Below are 16,008 nucleotides of genomic sequence, written 5' to 3' on the forward strand. Positions count from 1 at the left end.
TGAAGGCAAAGGGGCCAACAAGAGAATCGAGAGAATGCCAAGAGTGTGCAAAGCAGTAATCAGAGCAAAGAAACTAGAATATAAAACATGTTTTCATTTATTTCACCTTTTTGTTAAGTACATAAGTCCACATGTGTTCATTCATAGTTTTGATGCCTTCAGTGAGAATCTACCAACGTAAATGGTCATGAAAAGAAAACACATTGAATGAGAAGGTGTGTCCAAACTTTTGGCCTGCACTGTATATATTTTTATGTGCAAAATGCACAACTGAAGACAAGTGGGGAAAAACACAATTATGGAAACATTTTATTTGAATATAAAGACAATAAACAAAATTATTTTTGGTTCAATAACATAGGAGTTTGTGCAAATGGTTGCTGAGACGACAGCCAGCAATTAGGACTTGTTGTCCACGTTGACATAATCCTGCCAAAAAGGGTTAGGGTTATGATGGTGAAAATGCGGGTGTTTTCATATATTTGCTTAATGGAAAGTCCAGAAGCCTCTCATACCGAATCATCCTCCATGACATTTTCCAGCGTTCGGACGATGTCGGTGAATGCGGGCCTGAGTGTGTATGGCTCCAGCCAGCAGTCATGCAGGATCTGTGTGCTGGTGGAGTCAAAGCAATCATCATTATTTTTTATCATATTTCATATTAACAGGGTTTGCACACTGCCCCTATTTAAGATCCGATCTATAAATTGTGGAGTAAAAGGAAGTCGTAAGAACCAAGATCTGGTCAGAATTTTGTAATCAAGGTATTCAGAAGTGCAGATTTGACCCCAAAATATTTCAGACTGAAGTCATAATTTGGACTTCATTACTCACATTTCTGGTCTGCAGCTGTCAGGGATCGCGTTTTTGCGGCCGGCGCAGATGTGGTACACCACCTCGTCTGACGTCGCCAGACTGGCATACGGTACCGATCCTACCACAGTGGGGATTTCACCCTTTTATCTTCATGTTGCGCGTGGAGCTTCAGTAGAGGCTCTGCATGTATTTCCGTCCAAAATTCATCGCACGTTTGTAGACGCGGTCGGAAAAGGTCGCGGAAGACCTACCAAATGTCTGCATCTCCCAGAGCAACACGCCAAAGGCCCAGACGTCCCCCTTGAAGCTGTAGTGATTGTTCCTGAAGTATTCTGGAGGATACCAGCGCAGCGGCACGCGCTCCTGTGATTCAAACACAGATCCACGTGTAACGCGCTCGGGGGGGGGGGAACGATTCGAGCGTCACGCCCCCAAAATCCAGAATCTCACCCTGTGCTTCTTCTTGCGGCTGCTGCGTCGGCTCCTCATGCTGGACATGTCCCTGGCCAAGCCGAACTCAGTCAGCCTCACCTCCCACGGGAACTGGCCCACCATCACGTTCCGCAAGGCAAGGTCACCGTGCACGACCTGCACAGCAAACACTCCATCACACTCCACCAGCACCTACACACCGCCGCTGCCGCTGGACGGAGCAAAGACGCACCATTTTGGAGTGGAGGTGTTCCATGGCGAGGGCGGTGTGATACGATGCGATGGTGAGAAGGCTCTGCAGCTCTGGATCCGAGCTCAGCTTGTCCCTTTGAGTCTGTAGAAAACTGCGTAGGGTGCCATACTGAACAAACTCCATGATCAGTGTGTAAGGTTCTAGGGACGAAGGACGTTTGACTCAGAACGTGCGCACAATATTACGTTCAGACGCATTACAATCATCTAGAGCGGCTCGCTCGAAACGAGTTGCGATTTCCGAGTTGAAGGAACCACACTGGCCAAACCTGATGTGCGAGAATAAAAACCGAGCAACCCATCCGTACTTATTAGGGACCGCGAGCACCTACCCTGTGTGCTGTTCCAGCCGAGCAGCTGTAAAATGTTCTTATGGTACCCCAACTTCTTCATCACGGACACTTCCCTCTCCACTTGCTTTGGGCTGACGCCTACGAATAGACTCAAATAAGCTTCAAACGTGACTAAATACCGCTATTTAAGTCCCCGTTCTAATGACTGTACCCTCTTTGGCAATTTTGCAGGTGACCATTGAGTGACCTCTGCATGTGCCTCGGGTCATCTTGGCTTTGTAGAACACCCCTTCTTTTCCCGCCTTGATGAGCTGAAGTAGCCTCACATGTTCCTTGGAGAAGCCGCAGTGCTGTAAAGGAAGCAGTGGTGTTTCCCAGTAAACGACACTCATTGGAATTCATTTGTTTGATGCACATTATTAACGATGCACACTGCACTACAACTTGCATGCGTCACACATGCATGCACAGAAACAAAAAGTGATGGGCGAGCTCGGCGCGTTGAACCTGAGGCGGTTTCCACGGCAGCCCGGAGGCCTGCTCGGAGCTTTGCCTCTGTAACGGAGCCTCGGAGTCATCGTCGAATGACTGTGGCACGGTGGGAGGCAGGGCCGGGAGGGGGGAGTGCCGGCCCCGACGCAGCTCTGCAATGGTCTTGGTCAAGGAGCGATATCTGGACATCAAACAGGGCGCCCAAGTTCACTTTTCAAGTCCTCACCACGAGCAAAAAAAAAAAAAAAAAAGTAAAGAGGAACGTTCCGATCTGAGTTTCCACTTACTTTTTTATCCAAATGATGAAAAACACAAAAGAGGTAAGAACAGCGAGAGCCGACCCGCCGATGAGGACGTAGTACGTGACGTCTGGTGCGTCTGAAAAGCATGTTTTAATAGGGTTTTATAGGGTTGGGTTCTGTGAGTTGCATCCTTTTTATTAGCTTGTGCAGGAAGACACACACACGGAAAAATAATAATAACTTGACCACAGACATGAACAATGCACCAAACCACAAGCTGCAGAGGAGTCGAGGCCCTTTAATGACTTCATATCTGGTACGGTGTGGAGAAAATAGAGAAGCGCTTACCCTGAGCTGCGGTTGTGGAAGTCGGAGTTGGTGTCATGTCAGTTTGGCTGCAGTCACTCTTAATCAAAAGACCCTGTGGGTGGGGCTATGAGACACCATGGTGCTCTGTAGTAAAATGTAATAAAATAATAATACTATTGGCTACAATAACATAAATTGCCCTAACAAACAGAATTTCTGGTAATTAGCAGACAAATATCGATATTGATTAAATATTGAATACGTACAATCTCGTTATTTAATTATCAGGCAACCAATCCAATCAAACAAACTTGCCAAATAATGTCTAGGACGTTTTACTTGAAGTTTTACTTTGGGTGGCAGTAGCCTAGTGGGTAACACACTCGCTTATGAACTAGAAGACCCAGGTTCAAATCCCACTTACTACCATTGTGTCCTTGAGCAAGACACTTAACCCTGAGTGTCTCCGGGGGGGGGGACTGTACCTGTTACTACTGATTGTAAGTCGCTTTGGATAAGGGCGTCTGGTAATGCTGTAAATGTAAATGTACTACATGAAGTTTAGTAATCAATTGTCCTGATTTCATTTGTCACTCTAACCTATTGTCAATAAATCTTACATTTGAAAGAATTAATTTAATGGTTTGAAGCCTTACCTGATCATGAAATAATTCTGCCTCTTGACCGAGGACCTCAAGTTCCCTGCTCTCATTTGAAAACCAAGCGCACCTTTTAGCAGCACCCTTTGGTGTCAGACCACTGATCAAACAAAAGGGTGGGGGGGCTCCGGAACTGACAATGTCAGTGGTAGCATTGTGGTGAGACGCTGTGCACGCTGCAGCTTCTGAAAACTTCACATGTCCGTGTGTCCTACATAGAACGTGGTTCTGTCAAAAAGGAAAAAGAGCATCGCGATTCGTGGTTTGGGTGTTTAAATGCTAAAACGTTGAATTTATTTTAAATAAAATTTGTAAAGATTAAAAGGCTAAATTAACTGCTTGTTCACAATTTGACATATACGGATTGAAGCCGTAAGGTCATTTTATTAATTGTTTTTTTTGGTTGCAAAAACAGTTGACACCAGAAAGCTTGTTTCGTGATTGTTTCTGCCGTATTTAATATTTTGTCTTAAATAGTTACAGATCGAAGGTATCACTCCATATACAACTACAACTTTTTACAGCTCATATTTCAAATACATCGGTTTTATTGTTTTATTTACAAAATGCGTTATGTACAATTTTTTTCAAATGTCAGTGCAACGTCATTTTAACTCCATAAACGCTTTACAAAATAAAAGCTCATTAAAACATCTCTGCTGATCAATCCAAAATGAATTTAACAAAAAAAAAAAAAAAAAAAACGTATATACATATATGACTAAATAACTAGAAAAAAAAAAAAAAAAAAAAAAAAAACACACACATTTCAGTAGTTGAGTGCACAACATGCCAAATAACCAGGTTACTGCCCATAAGTGAACACTTTTGAATTATCCCTGGGGAATTGTGTGCAAGCGCTCAGATTAAAATTTGTGACCCCAATTACACACTCCTTTTCAAGCATCGGGGGGATTTAAATTTTTTTATTTTAAATAATCTGTGGTCATGAGGTGACAATAAATTATACAAATAAAGTTGTTCATTTTCCAACAGGGTGGAACTCTCTTCCTTCACAGGAGTTACAAAGCATCTCCACCATAACAATGAACATTTAGAAGTATAGCAGCACGAGAGATTGGCATAATTTGGGTCTTTTTCATTCTCCAAAGCTTTGGGCCCTCTTTACATCTGGAAGAATCCATATTGAAAAGGTACAATCAATAAAAATCTATTTTTAAAAAACATTTTAGTCGCTACCTGCTCCAGCGCACACGAGACATCGAGGGTTTTCTGAAACATCTGAACAGATTATTTCTTTGCCCACCAGGCAACCTGTAACCAACTTTGGCTTGACAAGCGTGAGAATCCATTCGTCAGAGACAGTAGATATGTTTACATTTGGCTGCAGTAATGTCATTGACAGTCATGTGACATCTGTAGGGAAACGCACGTCGACATTCGAGAAGCTGTGCAATGAAGGTATTCAACGGCAACAGCACCGCAATGGTTTAGAGGCTACAAATGTTCAGTTTCTTTAAAAACAAAAAAAAAAAACACGTACATTAGTAAGCCCTTGCTAATGCATAAATAAACGTGCTAAAAATCATAAATAAATATAGATTACTATAAAAACAAACAAACAGAGCTGACGATTTGGCAGTTAACGGGTATGTTAATCAAATACATGATGTATTTTTGATTCGATCATCATGTCGTGGGGGGGTGGGGTACTGCAGTAGATAAAAATAGAGGTGTGGATGGAACAATTTAATACTGTCTGTCAAAAATTATGAGGTAGTGCATGAAAAAGATAGAAGGGAGGTGAGGGGGGGGGACCCCAACCCAAAACGGGCGTGTGTGACAGAACGGTGTACCTAATAAAGTGGCCAGGGGAGGAATGGGATTCGTTGAATGGAAGGAGGGAGTGTCTTGCAGACATTGTGCTCGCGTGAGAGCAGCCTGTGTTGTGCTGACTTCAGTTTGTTTGTACAGGCCTGTGTGTGTGTGTGTGTGTGTGTGTGTGTGTGTGTGTGTAGGGGGGGGGGCTCACCGTTGGCTCACTTTGGTCCACCACGTCTACGTGTACACATTTGTATAGAGGGAGAATATTTCTTTTTAAAGTGGGAGACGCGCGTGTTCACTTGGCAACAATGACATCACCACCTCTCACTATCGTCCCTGCACGTACACTCACACTCCGTAAGCTACACACGCATGAGAGCAGCGAGGGACCAGCAGCCAGCGGCGTGGGGAAGGGTGACAAAGACCTTGTTTTGTGCTTGTGGTGCTACAGGTCTTCCCGAAGTGCTGGCTTCCCCGACCGCGGCGCCATCGTTCTCCCACCACGGACCCACCGCGGAGGTGCATCTGATGGAAGAGCGGCGCCTCACTGAAGGACACAGTACTTCTTGTAGTCTGATTCAAAGTCCTCGTCCATGCTAGTGGTGTCGGCCATCTTTTTGCCGTCGATCTTTGGCAGGAACCGCGAGTAGTCCACACCCTGCTGCTCGTAGAAGAGGATGTAGGCCGAGTCTGTGTCAATCTCTTCAGAGTGCAACTCCTACAGGGGCGATTTACAACTGATAGTGAGAGCCATGCGGGCCAATTTGACCAAAACAAATAAATGTCTGAACTGTCTGATCAACCACAGTGTAGTTATTACAATAATTAACACCGCGACTACAAGCTTCTTACCTTGCAGCTGCTGTCGTTGTAACAGTACCATTTTTCATTGGGGTTTTTGGCATAAGTCACATAGTGGCCTCCTCCCATGATTCCTGAATGGCACTGAAAGATTTTATTGTGAATAAGAAAATTAAAAATAAATAAAAAATCACATATAGTGAGTATGGCATATTATACAGTTTACTTGCATAAATGAGTTTCATAGTTTACCAATTTCTGTGTATGATTTTCAGACACAATACAAAACCCTCCTGGTACAGTGGTGGAGCAGGGCGGGGCAAAAATACACACGCACCATTTACTTTGATTTGAACTCACCACCACGTCAACACCCGCGCGCCCCTCTAAGCAATGGCATGTTTACCCCAGTTTACCCCAATTTACCCTCCCCCCCCCCCCAGGATACCAGTCACTTGCTGCATAATTCTTATTAAAATAAGGTTGACAAGCTCTCCTACAGAGGAAATCAATCATAATAAAACATGTATGTAAAATGTTTTGAGTAACAACAGAAAGGCCAACACCTACAGAAATTGCATATAAATTGTAGATGGGCTCCAGGCAGATTTCGCCTCTTTGGTGAGCGGCGGTCTCTGGATCTGCACCGGCCTCGGCGGGAACGCAGCTCTGGCCGTGCTCCGGCCCGAGTCCGTTCATCACGACGACGTCACAGTCACTGCTAGAGGCATCCGCAGACCACGAATCCCCAGAGGTGGCCTCTGCCGGGCCGCCGGGGCCCAGAACCTCCGCCGTGATGGAGTTGGGCTCTGCTTCCGAGCCAGTCTCCTTGCTGCTGCTGTCCAGGCTCTCCTTGCTGTTGCACAGTCGGTGTCTGCTGCCCAGCTGGGGCAGGCGAAGGCGGCCTTGCCTCCGCCCGGTGCCCTTGGGGCTGCTGCTGGGGCTGGGACTGCTGCTTTTCAGGGGGCTGCCTGACTTTCTGCCTGAGGCGGGTGAAGCTGCAATGGTAAGTAAAAATCAAATGAAGTAAAATCAAAAAGAGATTGTATATGATTTAATAATAAAACGTTGGGGAACGGACCTTTGGCAGAGTTGTAGAAGCTGCTTATGGTGGTGGTGGAGACAGAGGAGACGGAGGAAGAGTCCCCTCCACCTCCGCCGCTCTTGTGAAGCTCCTCGGCAAGGCTTTCGTCTGCTGCATCCTGTCGGCTCTTCTCCGCCTCCCGCGGGGCCAGGAAAGCACTTGGATCGAAACCCTCCCTGGGAAACTTCACTATCTTCTGGGACTTAATCCAGCGGCCGTTAACAAACTGGAACCGCTTCAGATGAACAATCTGCAGTGAAGATTTAACATCAAACATTAGCAATCAGTCCAGTTCCAGTAATAAGCTATTCCAGTCAATTCTTGACTGCTCAGACCAAGATGGCCGGGAGCCTCCAGAGGTCCAGCTTCTTTGTGGCTAGTCGGTGGGTCTTGCACTTGGAGCAGTAGTAGAGCTCATCCTCCCCCAGCTCCTCCTCGCCGGTGAAGGCCCTCAGGCAACTGTCCAGGCTGATGGGCTCTGCCTGGGCCCGGCGGCTCTGGTCCACGCTGGGATGCTCCTCAACTATCTGCATCACAGACATGACTGATCAAATTCTGCCCCGCTCAACACAAGGACATGGACAGCAAAGCTCTCCTACAAGCATGGACACCATAAGATGGACAGGGGGCAGTGGTGGCACAGTGCTAAAGGAAGCGGCCCTGTAATCAGAAGGTTGTCGGTTCGAATCCCGATCCGCCAAGGTGCCAATGAGCAAAAGCACCGTCCCCACACACTGCTCCCCGGGCGCCTGTCATGGCTGCCCACTGCTCACTCAGGGTGACGGGTTAAATTCAGAGGACAAATTTCACTGTGTGCACCGTGTGCCGTGCAGCTGTGTATATCACAAGTGACAATCACTTCACTTTTCTTTAACTTTAAGCAAATGTGCTTCAGGCTTTATGTCTGTGAAAAGTCAGCAGGAAAGTGCTCCCCTATGCAGATGAGAACGTAAACCTGAGTCTCCCAGGTCTACTTTAACTCATGGAATTTGATGAGGAACCTAAACTGCGAACACTGAAGCACGCCAGCGATTGAAATGCCCCCACCCCCCCATATGCCACTCCTACGTACCGTGCGACTCTGAGGCAATGCAGTAAAAGGCAATTACGCCTTTAAACGAGTGGCGCAATAGTGCTGAGATCTGCAGTTCTGTTATCAGACTAATGGTGACTACTAGGCAAGTTGAGGTTTTAAATGAATGATGCCACAGAGACGTGACGTCTGCATGACCATGATAAGATAATCAGAATTCGAACTTTGCTTTGGTGCTTGATGCTGATGCACGCAAGATACAGATGAAAAACTGAATGTGTAAATGGAACCGGATGGGAAAGATGAGTCGTGACATAAACGTTTTGGAAGTAGAGGAATAAATAACTAAAATATTGAGTGTGGTGAAATGTACAGTAAAAGTTTGAGAGCATGACGTGTCTACAAATGTGTGGAAAATCATACAGTTCTTATGCACACACTGAATTAGACTGAATTATTGCTTGCTTATTCAGTGTAATTGTTTTCAGCTGTACTAAGATCATTGCAAAACTAGTTTCTAATCAGTACGGTTATTCAATCATTAACAGTCATTTCTGAGCAATTTGATGTTGGATAAAACAATTGCTTTCTATCAAAACTGAGGATATTTCTAAACCGCCCTGACCTTTTGAATGGTATGTATACACAGAAACACACACAAACCAATGAAAAGTGCATTAGGAGTAGGTTTAACAGCAGCCTTTAAGCAGCACAGCGCACCAGCAGGAATGTTCATCTGGTCCTATAGTTCAGTGGACTCTGGACTTGAGTTCTTCTCTGTTTATAGGGGCTGTTTTCCAGAAACTGATGATGTGGTTTTAAGATTGCTCAGTATAGGACTCATAATAAATAATGACGCATGAAACATCAGAGATTACTTTTACACACAGTTTGTCTAAGTTATTAGCAGACAGTCTGAGCTCAGACTCTCACCCTCTCCTGGGAGGTCTGGTAGCGGAGGTGCAGGGCAGTGGGGTCCCAGTCGATGGCGATGTAGGCATTCCCGATGGCGGCCCGGTCCTCGCTGCAGTCCACCGTGCAGCCCCGGCAGAACCTGGCCGACACAGACACAGCGCTCGTCTGTCACCCTGCTCCACCGAGGCCCTCAGGTCAGAACCCAGCACAGCGTGATTGGTCACGTACCTGTACCACGGACACCAGGCACACGAGTTCCCGTCCTTCTGCACCACCCGCAGTGTGAAGGGATACTGGTAACCCATGCTGTCATCACTGTCAACAACAGAAAAATGACACGCCAACTGTGATTGAATGAAAATGAACGTTGATATTTAGGGGCAATGTATGTTCATGTGCCTGCATCACTGACCAGTCCTGGGCATGATTACTGGCCTCCTGAGGAGGAAGGGGACTGGCTAGTCGGGACACCTGGATCCACACAGCATCATAGAGGTCCTTTTTACTGGTGTGCACAGTGCAAGGAACGATCAGCGGCATCCCAAACAGACTTGGCCTGTTCTTCTGAGAAGACAAGAAGTAGAGCTCTGTCCGCATCTAAAGGGAGGAGGCGGGGAAAAGAAAGAAAAAAGGTGATTAATACAGGGTATCCCCAGGATTTTTAATCTTTAAAGACCTTTTTAAGAACGCTTTAAATTAAATCTAAGACCTTTCTTAGATTTACCACCTTTCCTGGTATATAAAGGAAATAATCTAAACTTATTCAAAATAAATTTATTAAACAATAAGCTCTGAGGTCTACAGTCTTCAAAGATCTGCTGCAATCTCTCAACATCAGACAGCTCAATTCTGACGTTGCTCACCGTATAATGTAAATAAGGAATGGGGAGAAACTACATAACCCTTTATGACCTATAATTCTAAACAGGGGTGTTGAAATTAATCTTATTATCGATGCATCATGAGGCAGATGTGGACAATTCTGCATCGATGCAGTGCAGAACATAAATAAATTTAAGCGTTTAAGTGAAGAGACTTGTTGTGATACATAGCACAGAACACGGTGACACAACGAAATGCGTCCTCTGCTTTTAACAATCACCCTTGAGCAGTGGGCAGCCATGACAGGCACCCGGGGAGCAGTGTGTGGGGATGGTGCTTTGCTCAGTGGCATATATCAGTGACAGCTCGGGATTCGAACCGGCAATTTTCAGATTACGGGTCCGCTAGGCCACCACTGCCCTGATTATATCATGATTATATCATGATTATAGCATAATGATGTTGCTTGGTGATTTCCTGGTGGCAGCATTAAAAATTCTCATTAAAAACAGTGCTGGAAATGACAGTGGGCTTGATCTGAGTACAGCACTGGTGGGAGGTGTACCGTACTGACACTAATATCACTGGAAAGGATAGCTTCTCTGCTTTCAAAAACCCTTGGAATATTTTCAATGGCGCAGCAATACCAGTGATTTTTAAAGTTAATGAACGAAATTCAACAATTTTTCAAGTTTTTAAGACCCCGCGGGTACCCTGTTAATATATCTATGCAAGACCTCAGCACAGATTTTCCTTTTTATTGGCCAAAAATGCAGTGCTCACCATCTTTCTGTGCATGGCAATGATGTAACCACTGACGGGGTTGTCCTGGACTGGCACCACGTGCCCATTGGGAATGCCATTGGTCAGTCGTTCAGGAGTGCAGGGTGTGCCATTGGGGATCAGGGTAGGTTTCCCAATGTGTCCGTTGAAAGCATGTCCATTGGCTATGTGTGTATTTTCTGCAGAGGGCCGAAACACTCTTAAGTCAGTCATCGAATTGTAAGAGCAAGAGAAAGACGCAGTGAAGTAGACTTCACCACCTCACCTGTTTGTGCTGGAGACATGACCGAGGTAGGCGAGCCCGGCACAGGGATCTCAAACGCACAGAGGAAGCCATTCGCCGATAACCGCACCTTTTGATTGTCCAGAGGAAAGTTCTAGAACCAAAGCCATGTGATTAAACAAGGTCAGATATTCGATCGGACTCTACTGGCCCCATTGTTCCGACACTGATCTGCTCCCCCTCACCTTTATGTTGGAACTGTGGACCTCGGCCAACAGAAGCTGCTCTGGCTTCAGGCCACACAGCTCACTTAGCTGCTTCTTCAGGCCTGTGTACTTTTCATCCATGTTGAGCCGCAGGCCATAGCGCACCGGCGTGGAGCCATCTAGCTTAATGACTGAAACACAGACAGCGTGTCCAACACATGCTAAACATCACTATACAAGAAATACAATAGCACACAATTTCCACACAGAAGAAAAAAAAAAAAAAAAAAAGCAGAGTCATAAAGGCTAAACAAGCATGACAAACAATAATGGTTTGCTGGACAATTCCCAGGAAGAGTTTCAGTCTTGTCCTCTCTTACCCTCTCATCCAATAATCTTCAAAATGATGCCTTTGGGCCTGGCCCAAACAAGATCTAGGCTGTTCCTAGATCACTAGCTTCAATTTGACACATAATTCTCTTTTTGGCATTGTGAGACATGGTGTGCAAGCACAATGTGTTATTCCCAAATCAAATGCATTCATGGACACAAAATATCTTGTATTTTCTGCACTCCAATATTCATTTCCTTGAACGGGACATGCTGTGAGCCTATAATGAAACTGTGGAAACGCTTGTTCCGTTGCATAACCCAGGTTGGAACTACTCACCTGTGATCTCTAAGTGCATTGAGCTGTCCATGGGCAGGGGCAGGGACAGGAAGTTGAACGGGTCAAAGCGAGCGCTGATGTGCCCACAGGTCTTGCATTTGACCTGGGATTTCAGCTGGCCATGAAACAGGTCCACCACGATGGACCGGTTCCTCCTCAGGTGGTTTTCCCAGGCCTGTGGTAGATCGTATCAAATTCACCATCCTTCCACCTTATCACCTCACATCGACTGACTCTGGCTTTTTCTCTGTGCATTAATGAGGCATCAATATTTTCCACTATACGTTTTATTATAACTTGACTCTATAATTAAAAGTCTGATGGCCACTGACCTCTGATGCCACCTCCCAGTCTGGCCGACCATCGCTGTCCTTCAGCTCCACATAGGGCTTCTCATGGACGCGGTTCAGATCCTCATGGAGGCCGTCCAGCAAGAATGCCAGGAGTTCCTGTGAGTCTTGCTGCTGGAAACCGTTGAATCGTGGAGCGTATTTTGCGATTGTCCACTGCAAAAAAAAAAGCAAAAAAAAATGAAACAAACTAGTAAATAAATGATTGGTAAACATATACTACATGCAATGATAACTTATGACAAATAATCTGAAAAATGCTAGCTCACCCTGAGTTTCAAAGGAGCAATGTTCTTCTGTGTTCCACTCCAAAGGTCCTGGACCAAATCCCCGTAACATTTGGCCATGTGACCCCGCATGCCAATAGGGTTGGTTCTGGCCAAAACACAACCACAATTTTAGCCATGAAATAATCAATCATTCAAATTAATTACACTTTTCTAATAGCCTGCAGAGGTTATTACCTCGCTCGTTCTCTCTCTCTCTCTCTCTCTCACACACACACACACACACAGACACAAACACACACACCTGTTAAGCTCATAAAGGTGTCTCCCTGAGATGAAGTAGTCTGTCAGTGGTTTGGTGTTGCTCACACACTGAATGCTGGAGTTCATGAAACAAGTGTTGCCCAGATTGCTGAGCCCCGTAGCCCCTTTCTCAGTCGGGACTGTGTGAGAACGAGAAGAACGAGACAATGCAAGACCCTTCAGTGTCAACTGAAATATGACGAGAAATGCTATAACCGAAACTTGAGGATGGGAGAATTCGCGTAGCAGATGCATACGATCACATTTACAAAATTAATTGCAGATTGCAAAGAAATCTGTTGGCTGTCTGTGTTATTGGTTCCCACTGAGAATAACAAGTTCTCTTGTGTTATGAATCAAATCACTCAAATGCTAAATATTGCCAAAAAAAGTGTTACCTTTGTGTCTATCTATTTTGCTGCTGTTTGCGATGAATGACATCTCTTCCGGCCAGCTCATATCTTTGTTCCGAACTATTAAAAAAACATGAATAAAAATTCAACATATGCTGCCATTATTATTTGTGTTTTTTGTTTTTTTTTGCAGAATACTGCATTTTAACCATGTAGCTAAGCAAAAATAGACAAAAAAAACTCTGAGTGACTATTAGAAAGAGCACCATTGTCAAACCTTCAATTATTAAGTGCTGCTCGTCTTGAATCTTCAAACTTTCCAGAGTATGATCTTCATCGTCCAGAAGGGTGAGGTAATTCTGTTAAAAACATTTAAATATACTTTTTATAGAGAATAGGGCAGGAATCTGAATCAGGGGTACAAAATAAATCATTATTTCAAAAACTTAAATCAGAACCATGCTCTGCTTTTCTTTAAACTTCGGCCCTTTAAAATGTATATGAATGATTAATGACTGTGAAGCCATGGCGGCCAGCCGGGTCCCCACCTCGCTGTTGTACAGCCAGAGCCTCATGTCCTCGTCCTTGATGCGTAGCCGCTGGGACAGGTACTCGTGGATGTCCTTAATCGTGGCCATTCTGCTGAAGCAGCCGGTGTAGGCCAGCACCCGCTTCAGGGGGGCGTTTGGGGAGGGCACGTTGCCTGCGGGGAGGGTGAGGTATTCAGCCGTTAACACGTTGCTCAGCGAAGGTATGTTCTCGGAGGGGCTACACGCCAAAGGCAGCAGCCCCACCTGACTGAGATAAGCGTCGGGTCATAATTTACATCCACTGATTTTAAAATCATGTCCTTGAACAAACAGTTCTTTCCATCAAACATTCTACTGATGTGACTGAACGCATCAATGCATGCACCCTCATCGTTTTCACATTTCACCCATTAATCACTTCAGTGTTATCTGCATTAAAACGACACAATAGGGGTACCAATCACATTACGCAAAACACAGGATTAGTTGTAAGGAAGCAGCAAGAAAGGGCAGAAGGGAGTACAAATGTTTAACATATTAAAAGGTGAAAAACCTCATTATTAGCAAAGGTTTTGATTGAAAGAATAGAAAAAAAATATTTGAATCATTAAAAAGATTAGGTATTAAATTGGAAGGAAATCTGCAATACCCATTCATAAACACAGAGCTAAACCATCTGAGGTTAACAACCAAAACCACCGGACCTCTGACAAAAAAAAAAAAAAAAAAAAAACAGATTTTCACTTCCACTGGATGGCAGCATGAGGTCAGAAATGGGTACTTGTGATCAAGCTTGAAATTTTCAATTTTAGTACTGAGTACTTAGTACTTAGATTTCGGCATCCAGCCAGGACCATTTTTAGGGATTAGGAGCCGGGCGAAGGGAGCCTCCTTGCTGCAGGCTTACGGTACCTCGGGGCAAATGCTGGGGGAACATTCGCAGGCTGGTCATACCCATATTCACCCAGATGTTGGACTGGGGAGTGCGGGTGGCCGGCTGCTGCCTGAGGAAGAGCAGGTAGCGGGGGAACAGCTCCAGCTCGGCCTGGCCAGTCTTTGTCTGCAGAATCACCTGCATAAACAGAAACGATTAAGACCAAGCACTGTGAACAAAATTATTTGAATTACCAGTATTACAAGTAAAAAAAAAAAAACAAAAAAAAACAAAAAAAAACAAGATATTTGACCAGCAAGGTAATGAGACAAGTGTTTAAAGCATTTCTTAGAGAGTCTGCAGAATAACAGGAGGGTTTGCCTTTGAACATTAATGACTGCTCAGGGCTTCGCGAAATGTGAGAAATGTGAGAAAAGTTGAACGTACCGGCCTGGGTAAGCTGAGATTGGCTCCGTACCAGTGGTAAAGCGCCCTCCACACCGGCTCTGGTACGGTCTCAAAGTCCCTGCCCACGAGCAGCTGTGGAGACTTCTTGAGTCGTCCGCCCTCCATAGTTAACGTTGGAGCCTATGCCAGCAAGTGGAGAACAGAGAGAAAAAGTGAATGTGGAAGAAGAGATGAGATGTTTCCTTTGATCACAGATGGACCAGCTACACAGGACACTCAGTTTATGAAGATAATAAAAGCTGCACCATAGTAGCATCTGTTGTGGACATTGTACTAAAGAAGTGGGAGTCACTCTGGAGGAGTCTGGCTTTGTCCAGACTTGTGTCCAGATATAAGGGATATAAAGGAGGACATACATATCCTTCTTTTATGTATCTCCTGCCCGTTCCTCTACAAAGCCAATTGGCTTTTTATTCAATATTAAGCCTATACAGTTGTTGCAATTCATGCTGCAAACACTTCTTTTGCCTTTAGTCACTGCAAATTTCTTTTTTTGACATTCAATGGATGCTGGTTGCAACATTGTTCACAGACTCCTTCCTAATGCATGATTCTTTAGACAACATAATGATTGCAAAAGAGAATGCTGAATATAAATGAACTGTGCAGAAGCATGCACACTTGAAATATTTACTATCCATTCACTAGTAAGAAAACGTTCTTTTCCAGTTTGCTAAACTCACAGATTTTATGAATATGACTATTACACTATAATTTCCAAATAAAATCAGTTATTAATACTGCATCTTTCCCACAACTTGTCACCATATCCACTCTTGATTGCAAGCTAAAATGATCTGACTGAATTCTGAAATCAATCAGAGAAATAAAAATATAACAGGATAAATCAGTTTTTCTGTACATATGTTTGAAGCAATGGTTTTCATCTGTAACGATTGAACAGGTACTGCCATTTTACGGCCTGTTTTAACATATTTGACATCCACATTTTGCTTATCTGTCACATCAAGACCTTATATAGAGTTGGCCTGTCTTCTGAGCCCGGAGGTTGGCTGCAGTATGCTTGCTTTTAAAGGTCAACCTCCTATTTCCTGGTGCTCACTTCCTTTCTGTAGCTGCTGCAAA

At 44.6% G+C, this 16,008-nt stretch overlaps 2 protein-coding genes across 7 annotated transcripts in view; both read right to left on the reverse strand.

The window, feature by feature from the left end:
* Positions 1-294: 294 nt before the first annotated feature.
* On the reverse strand, positions 295-3,591 carry LOC114802519 (fibroblast growth factor receptor homolog 1). Its single transcript, XM_029001509.1, has 12 exons — positions 3,493-3,591; positions 2,876-2,980; positions 2,573-2,663; positions 2,301-2,466; positions 2,005-2,143; positions 1,833-1,931; positions 1,481-1,641; positions 1,267-1,404; positions 1,068-1,179; positions 835-934; positions 516-615; positions 295-429 (listed from the first exon to the last, which is right to left on the reverse strand). Exons 2-12 carry the CDS (start codon positions 2,910-2,912, stop codon positions 400-402), a joined length of 1,173 nt encoding a protein of 390 aa, XP_028857342.1. The 5' UTR covers positions 2,913-2,980; positions 3,493-3,591; the 3' UTR covers positions 295-399.
* Positions 3,592-5,416: 1,825 nt separating this feature from the next.
* usp32 (ubiquitin specific peptidase 32) overlaps positions 5,417-16,008 on the reverse strand; it is a 30,097-nt gene continuing 19,505 nt past the window's right edge. For 4 of the 6 annotated variants that reach the window (XM_029001502.1, XM_029001501.1, XM_029001505.1 and 1 more), the window contains 20 exons: positions 14,902-15,042; positions 14,493-14,652; positions 13,599-13,753; positions 13,328-13,409; positions 13,096-13,170; positions 12,699-12,837; positions 12,437-12,542; positions 12,150-12,323; positions 11,818-11,992; positions 11,187-11,338; positions 10,984-11,095; positions 10,719-10,897; positions 9,526-9,710; positions 9,342-9,428; positions 9,132-9,252; positions 7,501-7,692; positions 7,163-7,415; positions 6,652-7,079; positions 6,133-6,225; positions 5,417-5,998 (listed from right to left, as the gene is read on the reverse strand). In XM_029001502.1, coding sequence (XP_028857335.1) covers positions 5,825-5,998; positions 6,133-6,225; positions 6,652-7,079; positions 7,163-7,415; positions 7,501-7,692; positions 9,132-9,252; positions 9,342-9,428; positions 9,526-9,710; positions 10,719-10,897; positions 10,984-11,095; positions 11,187-11,338; positions 11,818-11,992; positions 12,150-12,323; positions 12,437-12,542; positions 12,699-12,837; positions 13,096-13,170; positions 13,328-13,409; positions 13,599-13,753; positions 14,493-14,652; positions 14,902-15,042 — 3,183 coding nt within the window. In that variant the 3' untranslated portion in view covers positions 5,417-5,824. The remainder of the gene's footprint in view (positions 5,999-6,132; positions 6,226-6,651; positions 7,080-7,162; positions 7,416-7,500; positions 7,693-9,131; positions 9,253-9,341; positions 9,429-9,525; positions 9,711-10,718; positions 10,898-10,983; positions 11,096-11,186; positions 11,339-11,817; positions 11,993-12,149; positions 12,324-12,436; positions 12,543-12,698; positions 12,838-13,095; positions 13,171-13,327; positions 13,410-13,598; positions 13,754-14,492; positions 14,653-14,901; positions 15,043-16,008) is intronic. The other 2 variants (XM_029001504.1, XM_029001503.1) reach the window with 1 other exon arrangement.

Source organism: Denticeps clupeoides, chromosome 13, assembly GCF_900700375.1.
Source record: "Denticeps clupeoides chromosome 13, fDenClu1.1, whole genome shotgun sequence".
NCBI classification, from domain to species: domain Eukaryota; kingdom Metazoa; phylum Chordata; class Actinopteri; order Clupeiformes; family Denticipitidae; genus Denticeps; species Denticeps clupeoides.